The sequence below is a fragment of the Anas acuta genome, chromosome Z (assembly GCF_963932015.1).
Source record: "Anas acuta chromosome Z, bAnaAcu1.1, whole genome shotgun sequence".
Taxonomy (NCBI): domain Eukaryota; kingdom Metazoa; phylum Chordata; class Aves; order Anseriformes; family Anatidae; genus Anas; species Anas acuta.
This window is the reverse complement of record NC_089017.1, coordinates 57,744,920-57,762,151: the sequence shown is the minus strand read 5'-3', so window position 1 is coordinate 57,762,151 and position 17,232 is coordinate 57,744,920. Positions and strand designations below refer to the sequence as shown.

Below are 17,232 nucleotides of genomic sequence, written 5' to 3'. Positions count from 1 at the left end.
TTTCACAAAAGGTACGTTTATTTATGCATTGAAAAATAGCGCTGCACTGCCCACCCCCCATAGCACCAGGTAACCGTAGGAAACTCAACATGTAGTTTGAAGTATAGACCCACTGGATGGAAATAATTAGCAAATTGTAAGGAGGAAAGAGATACAGACAATGATGATATTGAAGTACAACGATAAGGCAACAGAAGACTATCCAGGCGACCTCAATCCTAGTTTGCTAATTTTGGTTACCTTCCCTTCTTCCCAAAGACCACGGATTTCTCAGTTGAAGACAGAAATAGTAATTTCATACATTAAAAGTTAAGCAATTTTAGAGTATCTGATTTTTGACAGAATCATCATTGATGCAGCCAAGTTTTAGGCAATTAATTTTCTTCGCCATGGGGCTTAGAAGGTGCATGGTTCTGAAATGTTAGGAGTTCATGGCATGACCATTCATAACGTTGTTATTGAAACTTGATTCCTTGAGCCAAAGGTAAATCCTTGCTGTAGTTGATTGTACTGGAAGAGAAACAAGTATTTAGAGATGAAGCTCAATCACTGGGACAGATTATGCAGCCCACTTCCCAAGTATATTGCTTCTGACTGCTGTTAAATAGATATGAAAGACTTCTGGGAATGGTTTGTCTGTTGAAAGTCATCAGCTGTCTTTAGTTCAGTTTCCAGAACAGTATCCACGTAAAGGGAAAGACCACATTCCCTGTGCTCTCTTCCTTTGTAGATTGAAGCATAATCCCTTATTTCATCTCTTAACAACAGAACATCCATATAGGAAATCAAGGTGTGATTTCTCACATTCATATGTCTTCACACAGTAACCAAGTTAGCAAAGGAAAATGCCAGGGAGGGAATGGGAAAGATAACTGCTAGAGGCTAACCATCATCAGACTCATGGAAAGATACCCAACACTTCAACAAATTATCATCCCATTGGCAATAATGGCCCCCTCTCTGTGGGTGCCACTTCACGTATTTCCTGAAAGTTTCCAGTAATCTAATTTCTAGCTTGGTTTAAGATTAGGCAAGAGGGGAAACAAAAAATAAAAAAAATATTAAATAAATAAACCATGTTTAAAGAATAAACTCTTTTTCCAGCTCTTACAAATTGCCCTATTCTGTAGGAAGAGGTGTTCCCTTTGAGGAATGGTGAATAAACATAGGTCTTTAAAGAAATCATCTTCTATTAGGAACACAGTTGTAAATTCTTACATGATGAAAAAGAAAAACTACACTTTTACATGATTATCTCACACTTAGTGTAGATAACCTCCTGTAGCCACAGATTTATATATTTTGGACTTTAGCAAATCTATCTGTAATTTACACTTATATGCAATTAAAAATGTCTGCCTTACCAAGTTGACCGTCTCATATAAAGTTTCCATGAATCGCTTCCAGATTCTCTTCCCCCACCAGTGTGCTTTTCACCACCTGTAGGAGAAAGGTTATAAATGAAAACATGAAAATTTGCTGGAGCATGGAAATATGGACTAACTTCAGGAGGTGAGACATTTGTAAAAGCTCATGGGGTAAACTATTCCCTCTTCCTTGTTCTAAACCTGAAATAAATTACCAGAATACTGCTACGTACAGCTCACATAGCTAGCTCTCTCCCTGTTCTCAATCTAAAAACCATCTGTCCAAAGTTGAAAGTCTCACCACACTGGCACCAGAGAATGCTGTTTTAATCATATTTTAATGTGAGACAACTGTACAAGAATGTGCTGGTTCTTATACTGTTTAAATGATCAGATGAATATTTCTTCTTTCCTATCCCATTTTCTTTTGTATATAAAAAAAGAAAGGCAAAAATCTTGCGAGACTCTCGCATCAGTACTTTATGCTGTACTTTTTTGTAAACATACACAAGTATATATAACAAGTATGTTCAAGACTGCTTTAATTAAAACTCCATTTTAAACATTTTTCCACTCAGACATACCTCTAAAAAAGTTCAGAACATAATTCTGAGTTACATTACCTTAATGGAGGAACCAAAATGACACCAGTCTTTGATTTTTAAGTATTCCATATATTTTTAAAAGATGAAACCCAACTACCTCCAGTCATTTTTCTGTTTTCTGCTACAGCAGTGTGATTTGAAAATAACTTCATTCATTTCTTCAGATTTAGTCATTTAAATGGACTGATTAAAGTCTTGAAAAATAAGATGACATCTAAGCTACACTAACTTTACGGTAACAATGCTTTGACTTCCACCTGAAGCTTTTCTTTGCATGAAAAGCTCATACAGTCATTAGTTAAAAAATCCACTCAGCATTAAAAGAAAGAAACCTTAAGAATAATACCAACTCTGTAGAAATGGTACCAGTGAATTGCATTGTTTAAAGGAAAGGAGAAAGCATACAGTGCAAGTAACATACCAAAAGCACCACCAATCTCTGCCCCACTGGTTGGGATATTGACATTCACAATGCCACAGTCAGATCCCTTTGGCCTATGAAAAGAGATAGGACACAATTACTGCTGCGGATCAGGAAAGGCTCCTTCCCTAAAATGAGGGCTGTAAAGTGTTCAACTAGCAGTATGTACAGACATAAAAAGACACAAAATACAACAATCTTATATTTCAAGAATGTAGAAAAATAATTTTAATTATACCCAAGCCATCGGAAAATCCTTCCCAAATCCTTGGTAAAGATACTGCTGGAAAGACCTTGTTTTACTTCATTATTCCAGGCAAAAACCTCCTCTTCCTCCTATAAAGAAGCATGTCAATAGCTAAACCACACCTTCTCAAAGCAAAGCAGTTAAAAAGAAGCTCTGTCAGGAAAACTCCAGAATGTTACAACCAGAATACAAATACACTAAGTACCACTCGGCACATACACATGCAGCAAGTCAGAGATAGAATATTCCCCCTGACTGCACTGAAAAACATAACCTACTCTAGAGGAGGCAGACATGAGCAACAAGAATCTATTCCTGTACGGACTCTCATCTTAACTGCAGTGTTCTTCACAGAAAATATATAAATATAGCTACACAGTGAGGTAAGCTATTACAGTTCATGTCCCACAGTACACACCTATGGTTAGTGCTTTTTGAACTGTCAGGACAATTGCATGAACATGACACATCAGAAATTGCTCTCCTGAAATCCCTGATCCCTGACACAAGACTATTTTTACATTGCTATTTTACCTTAAATTTCAGCACATACAGTATGGGAGCAAATGTCTCAGTGTGTACAATGGGTGCATTATGCGGAAGGCCAGTCACAATGGTTGGTTCAACGTAGTTTCCAGGGCGATTTATAACCTTCAAAATATATAAAAGAAGAAACAACTGACTAACTTCAGCCAAACCAGTATCCTGCTTGATACCATTGAAGGAAGGGAATCATTCATATTTTGGTTACTACAGCTGTACCTATCAATCAGACATCGGAGGTCAGACCATCTGAGCAGGTAACTTGAATTTTACTCTTGCTTACAAGTTTAACATATAGAGGTATTACTTAGTCTACTAAACAGATAACCAAATCTCAAAGTCTACCAGCTGTTAAAAAAAAAAAAAAAAACAAAAAAACACACAAGTTCCTTTCTCCTACTTCTAAGCTGATTAGAATTTTAAAGGCACTAGGAATAAAGATGCCTGTAAAAACAAGAATTCTCAGGTCGTTATGTCCAGGAGAGTTAAGCATCACATATGATGAAGATGACCAAGTGACTTTTTGAATCTCTAATGTTTCTTGAAGTTTGACATTGTGAATCCAGTCACAGAACAGTATTTTTTCTTTGTTACATTGTCATTTGTATTTTCATCACGTGACTGAATGGACAAAGGCTCATTGCCATTTCTTGGAGTAGAGCTAAGTAGAGCTATCTTTACCCTAAGCACAGGATTGCAATTCGGACATTCTTTGACTGATTAACATAACATCCTGTAATGGATGACATGACAAACCAAAATCTTGGCCTAAGCTATCATGTTGCTGTATTTCTTTCCTAGAAGACTAACTGCAGCAGGGAGAATAAAAGTAAGTCACCTTTCCACCACAGACCACAGAGCCACCTTGTTGTTTTGCTTGTTCTACTGCATCAAGAAACATTTTCACTGCTTCTTTGGTATGAAGAGGCCCATACAGAGTGTCAGCTAAAACAAACAAAGAAAAAACAAAACACACACACAAAAAAAATCTTTCAGGACAACTTTTTATAACATTCTTTATCATAGCATTTTGAGAGTAACTATTTAACCTGTCCAAGATGAACAGTAACAGTAGTAGCTGGATTCTCCATTTCAGGGTTTGTATTCTGAATTAAACTAGCTATAACCATTCCCCAGTAAACTGCTAAAATTAGGTATCTTTGATCTATAATCATTTTGGAACTTAAACAAAAAGATGCAAACAGAAATGTGTCTCCTAAGGCCATGAGTTGGAAAGAGCTACTTACAATCCCATGGATCACCAATGCGGACCTGGGCATAGGCTTTTGCAAGCTTTTCCACCACCACATCATGGATGCTTTCATGGAGGAACTAAAAACAAAACATGGTAAGAAGGCTGTAAGACAATGAAGCCTGTGCCACTAAGCCTGATGTACTGATGAAGAAAGTGCAGTAAAGTAAAGTAAAGTAAAGAAAATAATAATATGAGTATTATTACTCTTATTCAGCAAATACCATATGTGAAAATAAACACAAGAGCAAAGCCTGATATATAAATATAGCTAGCACCACCATGAAAGCAAATCATGAAGATTTAAAAGAATCAAAGAAAAAAAATACATTTTAATTTAACCGCATTACAGATCAATGATACCCACACATTTTGTAAACTCTTAAGCTAAGCATTTTAGTACGAATACTCAAGTATATTGAGTATTATTGAGTATTATCGAATACTTGCTGTAATTTGAGGAATTACCATCCCTCCTATCTGCACAAAGTTAAACCACATCTTTATTTACAAAAATTTACCCAATCAACCCAATTCAGGAAAAAAAAATACAAAAACACATGTGATACATTTAAATTTGCTCAGTGATTGGTAAAAAAAAAAACAAAGAAGGAAAAAACATGCAAGCAACACATGCACCCTTGCACGGCTGAAATTTAAACTCCACAAACCATAATTTGAAGCAGGCACACAGGAATGAGTTCTTGCAATGCAACAGAAGAGAAATACAGGAATTATGATGAGTTTTAATTTTAAAGTTTTAGGACCATGTGAGAAACAAATTAAAAAAAAAAACTCTCTGGAATTAGAATTATAGTGACAAACTATAATTCATCTGCCAGAAAAACTGCCGTCATATTTTCCTATCATATTGATTTTAGTCAGAATGAAAACGTCTAAAAAATACTGTTTGTTGTTCTCCACAATATTAGTAATTGATAAGCATTTTCTGAACAAATTTGGAATTAATTTTAAAGTCAGAGCTACCCAAACAAGTTCAGACACTGTTACTTACCAGTCTTCTGGCAGTTGTGCACCTCTGACCTGCTGTTCCCACAGCAGCAAATAGAGCAGATGGGATGACTAGGTTCAGATCTGCGTCTTCAAACACTTAAAAGTTAAACATCGCAATGTTATTTAAAAAAAAACAGACAAGATGAAAACTGATGTTTATGTGCTGAAGGTTCTCTAAACTTACAAAACCAAAAACACTAGACAGAACATAATAAACTCTGATATGTTGCTCAAGAAGCATTAGGAATGGCAGCACTAGCATAGTACACTAAGATACACAAAAACACTTCAAAACTCCCATTGTACCTGGAATTAGACACCTGCAACTGGACATAAACATAGCTTTGAACCTAAGAGTTTGAACTAAAGAGCCTATCATGATAGAATTTGCAAAGTAGCTCAGCTTCATTTTAATCCAAAAAATTACAAGCAATTTATTGCTACTTCTTCACCTTCCCTCCATGAGAAGAAGTCTAGTTGCATAAAGAAACAATGGTAAAGGATATCTTGATAGCATAAAAAAAAAAGGTAGCTGTAAGGCACAGGTTCACAGTAGTGTAAAACACAAATGAGCTGAACAAATTCATGTGTCTAGAAGACATCAGAATCTTGTATCAAAGCCTGTATGTATAAGCCTCAGAAGACCCCCAATATATCATTCCGCTTAACCAGCCCCACAGAATTCCCTAAGTGTCCAAAACTATTACTAAATCTGGAAATAAGTCCAAGCAAGCAATTTTCATGTAATCATTCAAAGTCAATTTCAGAAAAAGCAGGACTTTTATATGAAAAAGGAAACATTTCTCTTACGACAAAACAAGTTTACGCTACTTTGTGCCAAACAGCACAGGCAAGAAAAAAGAAACTGATCATACCAGATTTTCAAAAGTGCTCAATATTCTAGATAGGCAACAACATTTGTTCAATTCACAGCAAAGCTGAAAAAGAAGGCTGTAACATGGTCTTCTTAGAACAGCAGCTTAGGTATTTAGTTGGTCTATGTTTTCTTTCTGTCATACCACTCAGTGTTACAGAACTTGTGTCATGCTTATCTGGGAATCAGAACGTGCCCTAAACTACATGAACCTGTAAAACAGGCTACTGAAATGAATACCTACATGATTTACTTTCAAGTAAAATACTATCTTAGGTGTCATATATATACATGTATGCCTACATATATATGTAGATGTACTTATACTCTAAAATGCTAAAACTGTCACATTCAGAGTAGATCCAAATTTCATTAGCAGCATTGTCCACATCACATTACTGATGCCCACTGCTTCGCCAATTCCATTTTTCAAATCAAAAGTAATAATGTGAATTTGAATTCTCATTTTCATCCTAAAGCACTACCCCTCAAGAACACCGAAGACAGAAAGAGAAAAAAAAATACAAACACATTCCACTAAGGACTTTTTAAACCCCCCAGTGTAAAAATAAATAAATAAATAAAAATGCAATGAACATTTATATACTAACTTTCAAATAACATCTATGGGACTAAATTTCTACACTGCATATTACCAATAATGGCGTTGTTTCCTCCCAGTTCCAGCAGACTCCGGCCTAATAAAAACACACAAAAATTATATCAATTGCACATGTGTTTATTGCACATTTTAGTACATTTCAGTAAAATCATCTCTAATTAAAGCTAGGTTTCATTACATGTATTCTTCTGTATAGACAGTGTAGTCAACTAATTGCACTAGTTAACGTAGAAAATTACACTGAATACTACATCTATCACATAGTGTGAAGAAAAATACCTGGAGAACAGCTAGAGCAAAAAAAAAAGCTTTTTTTAAAAAATAGGTGAAAATAGCACTGGAAAAGAAAAAGAAGAACGCAAAACAAACTGCACGATAAATGGTATGAGGCAGATGAAGAAGAGGAGGAGTTACTATTCAGACTGAAATATATAAATTAAAAAATAACACTTAAGCAGGCTTGTGTATTTCTACGGCACCTGTTTTATCTCAAATCTAAGAGAAAGAATCACAATCTACATCTAGGTGAACCTTTGCAAGGTGTTCTGAATTTTTCAACACTAACAAACTTCAAATATGCAAAATAAGGAAGTCTTGCTCACGATGAAACTTCTAACTAAAAAGTTAGAATCCAGCAGCTGTGCATGGACTCACAGCTATGCATCCTTGAATTATCTGAAACAAATATGGTACCTCAAAGGTCCTAACTTTTCTCCCGCATTTATAAGGAGTAGAAGCCAAAGGAGTGTTTTTCCATGAAAGGAGTTGCCAAAAGACCATAGGCCCCATCTGTCCATTTGTAAATCTCCATACAATACAGCTACAGAAACCTCCAAATTAACTGCAGGACCACGGATTTGTGGACATCTTGGGAAAAAAAATCCTGATATTGTGACTGAACTAAATGAAAAATGTAACAGCTAGTTCTGAGCTGTTTCCTCATCCTACTCCCATCAAGCTGAAAAAAAGATAACAAAGGAGGTAAGTGAAATAAGATGTAATTTTAAAATAATATGGGATTGTCCTACCTTTTGCAACCATGGAAACAAAACAAGAAAAGATCCCATCCCTGACACTCACCAAATCTCTCCTGAACCATAAGCGCTACTTGTTTGCCCACTTTTGTGCTGCCAGTGAAGGACAACAGGTCCATTCTCTCATCTCTTGCCATTGCTGTCCTGCACAACAAGACATACATTTATTAGAAGAGCAAACAGCTGGAAAAGACACTCACACCTTTCACATACACCAAACATAATTAAGTGACTGAGCAGACATCAGGAAAGCTTCTCACTCAGAAAAGAGGAACAACTGCTTCCCGCCAAACTGTAAGTTCATCACCTGTATTAACTTTGCAATTCAGCCCAAGCTACACAGTGAGATCAGTTCCCATTGTTGTGTTCCCTAAGAAGAAAAGCACACCTATGATTTTTAATGGTTACCATATTTATTTTTTTCACTTCTCCTCCTGAAACTCTCAAAAGTATGTATTTGTATTAGGAATTTTCACATTGCAATAATCACATGGAACACTTTTACTCATTTTGCACTTATATGCAAGTGCACAGTCCCTACGTGAGCATGGCAAATGGCGAAGTATTCTCCTCTACAAGTGGTCTGAAAGGCTAACAGGCAAGAAAGTGAAAAAAGTATATGATTAGTGGAATTTTATGTTGTACATGCCTGTACAGGCAACTCCTGGAGATCGGATTAATTTTAAAACCAGGAGTCCCTTCAATAATAATATTTGTCCTCTATCCACATTCACAAAACACAAGAAATGTTACCTACCCAATGTCTGCTCCACCACAGACCAGAGAACAAATTGCTCCAGGTATTTTGTTATCCTCCAAGACTTTGGCAATTATCCTAGAATCAAAGATGCAAAAATTTCAGAGATTTCTGACAGGTGCACATAAAAGGCAATGAGCCATTAAAACTATCTGACCATGCAAATGAAGAAGAATCAGATTTAAAAAAAAATGTCTTGCAGTTAAAAAGCTTGTAAAAAATGTGCACGCTTCTCCATTCAAGGACCTTGGTGTTATAATCACTGCTCAGGCAGAAGTAAGACTCAAAATTATATCCCCTATGTATCCACACAACTGGCACAGAGAAACATACATCAGTGGCCGTATGTAGTCTTTCTGGCCATATGTAGTCTTTCATCATTAGAAAGAGACATATAACTTCATGAGGTTACTTAAAATACTTACAGGTAGCTTGCGGCCATGTTTTGAGGCCCATTTTAAAGCTACAAGACATACTAGTTAGTTATTTTGAAGGGACTGTTTATATTTAGAATATAAAAATAAATCTTATTTTTAGCTTGCAGTAGGTAAGTATTTAAAATGCTAATAAAGTAAAACAAAGTAGCAATAAACCTAGAATATGTACCACTATGACACTATGCTTCAGAGTTCTCTGTATCAGGAATGGGTTTTGAACCCTGGAAAGGTATGTTGTGATGTTACTAGTTTTGGATAATAAGGACTGTGTGAACACATCTTCAGGAGACACATCTTCACAGACAGAAGAATTTGCCAAAACCAACCAACCAACCAAACAAAAAAAAAAATAGTGCTGATGTGGGCCTGAGACTCCCAAATAAACAGATTATTCTGAAACATGAGTGTGTGATTATGGGTAGGTGAATTTCGTGAGCAATTCATCTTTTACAGGGAAGCAAGACACAGAGCTACACCTTTTTCAGGAGAAGCACAGAACTGGTCCCAGAAAAGATGGTAATGGTACAGGTAACATGCTATATATACTGTATACGTTTTATGTAACAAGAGAAAGCATTTCTTACCACTGAGCACTATCTCAGACAGAAAACAAGTTGTTTAAAATGTAAGACAGAAAGCAAAGAAACCAGAACTCACTTTGTAACAGCAACACTGATGAGGGATGTTGTAGGAGCACCTTTCCTAAAAGGGGAAAAAAAAATAATAATTTAAATATGCAATTTCATGGTATGTCAAATACAGCAAACTTAGGCTGGTTATCAGATATATGTTAAGACAATTCATGTGTTTCTGTCCACAGCTGAGCATTCAGACCTCCTACTGAGCTCAGCATGAACAAGAGCAAGGTCAGACATTTAAGTGAAGCAGTTAAATGGCAGTGAAGCTGGAGTGTAGAGAGAAAGTAAAGTCAATTACTTAATTGACAATACAATAATTTAAATTTTTAATTTGAACTGTACCAATTGTGAAAGTGTTTTTCTTTCTGTTGTTAATATCAGTGCTGCAAGACCTAAACCTTGTTTCTTCACTAATTTGCCATCTGCCTGAGCCCTGTGCAGGTCTGGATCTCAACATTTAATAAATGTTACTGAGGTTACCATAAAAGAAATTTTTTTTGACTACAAGTGAACATTAAGAATACAAATAAATTAAGCCTACATAAATGGAATCAAACACACAGATACAAGTGATGTTTGATAACAAGTACATGTCTGAGATAATAGCTCTGCAGTTTTAAAATACTGTTAGCACATAGGAGAGCTGCATCTTACCAGAGGCAAGCATTTCCACAGATCATTGCAATTGCACTGTTCCACCCATAAACTGCGACAGGGAAGTTGAAGGCCGTGATGATTCCAACTAAGCCAACAGGATTCCACTGCTCTATAAGTGCATGGCCAGGTCCTGGAGGCAAAGACACAACACACCACAATCCGCAACCCCTGAACGTTTTTCAAAAAGGAAATCACAAAGCCCTGTGAACAAGGGACTTCGCAGCACTCCTCTGTTCATCAGAGCGTTAGCTTGTGGAGAGCTGTATTGCAAGCTCAGCCTACTGGAACACGATTAACTAGACTTTAAAAAAAAATAGTAACGTGGCAGCGTGAACTTTTTCTACTTTAACTCTTCAGTTAACTGAATGCTGGTTGCTTACTAATCAATAACCAACAAAAGGCCTCTCAGATCTAAGCACACCGACAAACTTTTTACATACTTTCCTCTACCGCCTTCACTACTGATATGGCAAAGAGAATCTAATGCTTCAGAGAGCAGAGGAGAAATCTCTTGCCTCACTTGATACAAGTCATAGGACAGACACTTCTGGCAGTGGTGTTACTGCCTAACAGCACATCTGTTCCTAGACAACATGCTCCATAAATAACTCATAGCACAGAGTTTTTGTTGAGATATGTCACTATATATTTAGGATATTACAACCCCATTCCTTCAGTAATACAAAAAAAAAAAAAATTTGCACACATACTTACTTTCTGAAGGCAAAATAGGTCCACCAATCATTCGGGACAAACCAACAGCGTAATCACAGACATCAACATACTCCTGTACTTCCCCAACACCCTCGACATAAATCTTTCCCATTTCCAATGAGACCTGAAAACATTAAGTACAAGACACAATTCTTTTTTTTTTTTTTTTGTAATTCATACTCGTTTCCAGTACTTTTTGTCTCCTACTATTATTAGGTTTATCTGTACACCAAGTAAGATTCAACGCAGATTTTTTCAATAGAAGAGATTCACCTATCCTAAAATATTCACAGCTTAAAGAAAAAAAAAAACAATAGACAACCAGATTAAGAGTCACATTCCCATACAATAGAAGGAAATTAATATAGGAAATTAATCAGCAGAGGTAATTAATATATTTAAAGACGTATCCAACAATGAGATTCACAGCTTTGGCTCAAAGAACATTTTTGTCAGGTCATTCGCATACACTTTGGATCAGGTGTGAAATAAATTGGAAAGGAGGGATTCCTCTACTCCAGCAAAAGAAAATCACAGAATCACAGAACTGTAGGGGTTGGAAGGAACCTCGAAAGACCATTGGGTCCAACCCTCCTGCCAAAGCAGGTTCCTCAGAGCAGGCTGCCCAGGTAGGCATCCAGACAGGCCTTGAATATCTCCAGAGAAGGAGACTCCACAACCTCCCTGGGCAGCCTGTTCCAATGCTCCGTCACCCTCACCGTGAAGAAGTTCTTTCGCATGTCAGTGAGGAACTTCCTGTGCTCTAACTTGCAGCCACTGCCCCTTGTCCTATCCCCACAAACCACTGAGAAGAGGTTGGCTACATCCTTCTGTCCCCCACCCCTCAGATATTTATATACATTGAGGAGATCCCCTCTCAGTCTTCTCTTCTCCAGGATGAACAGACCCAGGTCTCTCAGCCCTTCCTCATAAGGAAGATGCTCCAGGCCCCGTATCATCTTTGTGGCCCTCCACTGGACTCTTTCCAGAGAAGTCTTTTTACTGTCTTTCTTGTACCGTGGAGCCCAGAACTGGACACCACTCCAGGTGAGGCCTGACCAGGGCAGAGTAGAAGGGGAGGACCCTTGACCTACTGGCCACGCTCCTTTTAATGCACGCCAGGATCCCATTAGCCCTTTTGGCCACATAAGTAATTTAGATTTTTTCTTAAGAAAACTACTAATTTTATAACATCTCAAAGTGAGTTTGAGAGTTACAATTTTCAAACATTGAAGAAAACAACTGCTCATTTTCAGTCCTTTAGTGACCCAGGTGAGGTGTTTAGTAACAAGTTTTTTATTCCCTTTTCTTCAGAAGTCAGTCCTAAGCTATAGCTTTCTATTCTATTAGAAGCATGTATGCATACACACCAGACATACTGTTTGCCGATGAGAGTAAGTTGATACTTGAAGATATTTTCCTCCATAAGTAAGGAAATTTACTGACCTAGGAACTGGAAACTTACCCATTTACTCCTACTTAATTTTGGAGGGATGCTATGATATCTACAGGTAACTTTATGCAAGTATCACCCACCACTTTAGGCTGAGGATTGCACTTTTAAAAAGCTGTTAAGCGAGGAGTCGGGTTCAATGCTTGCCATAAGGTTTTATTCTCCATGCAGAGATTAAAATAAAGCTGACTAAATACATCTCTAGGTATTGCTATGATGCCTGTGGTTCCAAATCCTTGCTAGGCTACTCTGCTCACAGGAAAACTGCACATCTGATTTCTGCTTCATCCTAAAGAAAGGGAAGACATTTGAGAAGGGAGAGACCAGAATATAAAGGTTTTATGTAACACATTATTTGTTGGGAACAAATCATTTAGAATCTGAGCACGACACTCAGCAAACAGGATGCCTGGCCATCTCAAGGCAGAAGGAAAAACCCCTGTGGACAGCTATCAAGAGGCATCAGAAACAAATTGTTGAGCCTGTGGAAGTATTAGAAATACATCTGAACAATTGGCAAGGACATTCTGAGGCTAGGCTGTAAAGTCTCAATTGAACATGTAAAGGTGAGTTGCCATACTGCTCACTTTTACATGTGTCAGTTTCAAAATCTACAGCCAAGAGAAGTCTGAATACCTGGACACCTACTACACAGCTTTCACCCTGAGATTCAGCCCCTATCCTGGAAGAGCTCATTATCTATTCGGGAAAACTACAAACACACAACAAGGTTTCTCTAAGGAACATACAAACTGCTGTCTGTCCACACACTGGGAAGCTATAACGTTTTTGAATACAAATGTACTTCTGTACCACAGAAACTCTCACAGGGAGCCAGCATCTATGGAACCAGCAGAGCAAAGTTTTGTAGGTTAACAGTATGGGTTTGACTACACATGGAGTTATTCAAGGATAGCTGTTTCTGAATAGCAGCACATACTGGCAAGTCTTGTAAAAGGAAAGTGGCAAGCTCCCCACTTGTCCCCTTTTCTTCCCTAGTAACTAGTGAGCATTTTAAAGGAATGGTCCTTCAACCTTTACATCCTACACAGCACTGCAAGAAGATCTCATTAAGACCATCTCACCTTCTGAAGCCTTATACCTCCACATGTCAATTCTCAAAACCCTGCAGAACACCAGAAAAGGGCTCAAGGTTAAAAGCTCTATGTTAGAGAAAGATCTTTTTCAGGATATCTTAAGTATACGATGGTGCTCTATCTGGCAGGCAAGTGGGAAAACAGCATGGCAGCAGTTGTAACTCTCTTCAGTTTACAGGCTCAGAACAAATTACACTTGGTTCCCCCAACAAGAAATACCATTTTCAGTGTAGGGTGTCAGAATGCTATAATACTTTTTTTTTTAATCTAAAGTTCTTTATGCAAGTTAACAGAACCAACAGCACTTTAATTGTTATTAAGGTTAGTATTGCAGAGTAGTACATTAAAACAAGAGCAAAACAGTTTTGACCTTTTTTTTCCCCCTCTAAAGTCAGGCTGCTCCTTAAAACACCTTACCAAGCTTCCTAGAACTTTGATTTTTTGTCTCAGGGCATCGCCAATCTGTCGTACTATTTCTCCACGTTTTGGTGCAGGGATCTAGTCAAAAAAAAAAAAAAAAAGAAAACATAAGAATGCATTTGAGATTGAACATCTCTGACTTCTGCTGCAAACATTATGCTCATTTGCTACCCCTGTAGCAAGAGATCACTGGTTGCTGTAATTCTTCCCCCCCTTCTCCTCCTAATCATGCATTCATTTTTATCTGCTTTACAACAAACTCCTACCTTGCAGTGACTAGTAACACTGCACATATTTATGCCTGTTCAAAGTTTCAATTCCACTGAATACTGACAGAAGAAGCCAGATTTCAAGTTCTTAGTTCTAATACTTGTGTTCAGCTACACCACTCACAAGGCCCCAGAAGAATCATCTGGAGTTCGGAAACAAGCATTTTTTAAAGCATTCTTAAAGGTTTCTGAGCTTCTGCAGTGTACTTAATATATTTTCAAACTTTGTTTTCAATTTAACAATGGCTACTGACATTTATTTTGTTAGCAGATGCTGAGACAGACAGAAGCCTCAATTCTTAGAAAAGTTAAACCCACATACCAAATATTAATACATTTTTTGATGTGGTACCAGTATGTTAAATAAGAATCTATGGCTAGAATCAATAATAAGCCATTTTCATAAAACACATACAACACTTACAGGATTAAAAACTGCTAAAGAGCAGGTAGCTGGGAAGAGAAGTGAGGAATGCATAAATGATACCAACATATGTCTTCACAGTAAAAATCTTTTGGACAAGCTCATTAAGCCCAAAAAAAATCACAAACTAAAACCAAACAGCTTTTAGATGAGATTTTATAGCATTAGATCTGTTGATTCTTTTTTATTGTAGACTGCTTTCAAATTATCTCCAAACACATTATGAGCTGGCATCCACTCACTAACATATTCAGAAGTTGTAACAAAAGAGCATGTTTTAACATATCCTAAGAAAGCTGTTGTGTTTGTCCTAAACTTTGTTCTCTTTAGATAAGGCAACCTACTTTGCTGGATCAAGTACACAGAATGCATGATACCTTACAAAATTCATCAAAGAAATGTCAGGTATCTGTAAAAACAAGCTTTGTATGGCCAGCAAGAGAACGGATGATGCCTGGAAATAGCTTGTACTGGGACACTGAGAACTACAGCTTCCTAAGGAGACAGAGCTTAGCTCTAACCTGATATAGCAACATAACACTAACGCTTTGGAATAACATAGCTCTTTTGTGAAATATCAAGATTTGACTGGTGGTCAAAAAAGTGCAGTCAAAACTATCAGACTTCCTTACCCCTTGAAAGCAAGACTATCACCAGGAGTTAGATAGCCAAATATTCTGCGAAACTCTCGCAGGAGAAAGCATGCTGCAACATGAAGTTAAATATGCCCGGAGCAATAACGTGCTCGCTTACAAGGTTCCTGAACTTCAGCAGACCTGCTGGCGATGGCTTACAGGCACAAGCCTGCGTAAAGATGCCAGGCTTTTCAAAGCAAACAGTGCGCAAAGTCAATGTCCTCATCTTTGTACCTTAATGTAATGAATGCAAGTTGTCTGGCTTTGTTTCTTGGTCCTCGTTACAAATTTTTGCTTCAATGCAACGTATAGAACATGAACATGTTTTTACACCCTCAACCAGCAGGTCAACTTAAATAGGCCTTTAAATGCCAGAGACACGCGTTCAAAGATAAACACCGTAAAAGATAATTCTGTTCCCTTACATCAGCCCAGACTTTCCATGCCTCTTTAGCCTTCTTTACTGTTTCTTCATAGTCCTCCAAACTCGCCTACGTAGGCAGAGAAGCAGATCAAAGACAAAGTTAGTGATTTGCTCCCCACCCACCCCCCCAAAAAAAATAAAAAAATAAAAAATAAAAGATTGAGCATCCAACTCAAGCACGGGACATTTCTAGTGGATAAGGCTTCACAGAGGGGCCAGCAGCCCCTCGGGAGAGGAAGGATGAACCACGGGCCGGTCCCTAGCGGGCAGGGAGGGCTGGGGGCGAGCCTTTAGGGCAGCCCCCGACCCCGGGGCGGTGTTTGGGGCAGCCCTACCTGTCTGACGCTGGCGATGGGCTCGTTGTTGGCCGGGCAGTAGGTCGTCACCACCTAGAGCAGAAAGGAGCGCAAGGCGGGCGGTCACTGGCACGGCACCACCACCACCGCCACCACCGCCTCCCCCCCGCTTCTCGCCCGCTCCCCCCGCCTCACCTGCCCGCTGCCTCCCCAGCGCCCGTTGTAGACGCCCGGGTTCTCCTCCTGCAGGCCCAGCTCCCGCAGCCAGGCGTAGCGCGGTTGGCTCACCAGCAGGGTTGACATGGCGGCCGCCGCCCGCAGCGGCAGCAGCAGCGGCAGGGAGGCGGCAGCGTGGCGCAGCCCCAGCATCGCCGCCGCAATGGGCCCCGGCCCGCCCCGCCTCCGAGCCGCCCCCACGGATACCGGCGGCGATTGGCGAGGACCGGCGGCGCCCCCCGGCACCTCCCGGTTCCCCCCCCCTGACACCTCCCGGCTCTCCCCCGGCTCCCTCTGCCGGCCCCCAGCCTGCCCACGGCCCGCCCGGGGAGCCGGAGAGCCCAGCCCGGCCCCCGGGCCTCCTCTGGGAGCTTTTGGTTCCCTTGTTTTCAAGTGAAAATCATATTTCGGTGATGTAAACAAAGCATGGCTATAAAGCAGGCTTGCAAGGTTCAAAACCCCTATATGCCATTGTCTTCGCTGCGTACACAGTCAAATTTTCACTGGGAAAGTGGGTTTGGATACCATAAAACTTGTAGCAAACAGTCAGTAGTCCCTTCAGCTCTGAAGGGAATATATAAAGAATCCCAAACAAAGCCGCTTGAAAGGGAAAGCGGTGCATCTGAAAGATAAAACTCTTCTCTGGGAGGAGGATGAAATCTTACATATGTCCGGAGAAGGAGCACAGCCAAGAGAACAGCCGTGCCTGCTCTCTGCCGCTGCCTTGACATCGTGCTTTTAAAAACTTGACCTCCAGGAACTACCCTACGGATGGTACAGTAGATCAGTCCCCAGAGCTGTTTGTTCACTGTCTTA

General features: G+C 39.1%; 1 protein-coding gene across 1 annotated transcript; it reads right to left on the bottom strand.

Moving 5' to 3' along the window:
- ALDH7A1 (aldehyde dehydrogenase 7 family member A1) lies at positions 1-16,623 on the bottom strand. The gene is made up of 18 exons (XM_068666770.1): positions 16,396-16,623; positions 16,240-16,293; positions 15,906-15,971; positions 14,150-14,230; positions 11,183-11,306; positions 10,466-10,598; positions 9,831-9,875; positions 8,737-8,814; positions 8,026-8,123; positions 6,980-7,021; positions 5,451-5,545; positions 4,431-4,515; positions 4,022-4,128; positions 3,175-3,291; positions 2,632-2,729; positions 2,394-2,467; positions 1,365-1,440; positions 1-510 (listed from the first exon to the last, which is right to left on the bottom strand). The coding sequence occupies exons 1-18, from the start codon at positions 16,567-16,569 to the stop codon at positions 456-458; spliced, it is 1,602 nt and encodes a 533-aa protein (XP_068522871.1). The 5' UTR covers positions 16,570-16,623; the 3' UTR covers positions 1-455.
- Between the last annotated feature and the right edge of the window lie 609 nt (positions 16,624-17,232).

Bases quoted from the DNA above. Each gene is read 5' to 3' on its own strand.
- ALDH7A1 (XM_068666770.1), bottom strand. From the start codon at position 16,569: ATGCTGGGGCTGCGCCACGCTGCCGCCTCCCTGCCGCTGCTGCTGCCG. The intron at 10,599-11,182 runs GTAAGTATGTGT...CTTTGCCTCCAG, and splicing joins ACCTATTTTGCCTTCAGAAA to GACCTGGCCATGCACTTATA. The intron at 4,516-5,450 runs GTAAGTAACAGT...TTTTGTTTTTAG, and splicing joins GCACAACTGCCAGAAGACTG to TTCCTCCATGAAAGCATCCA.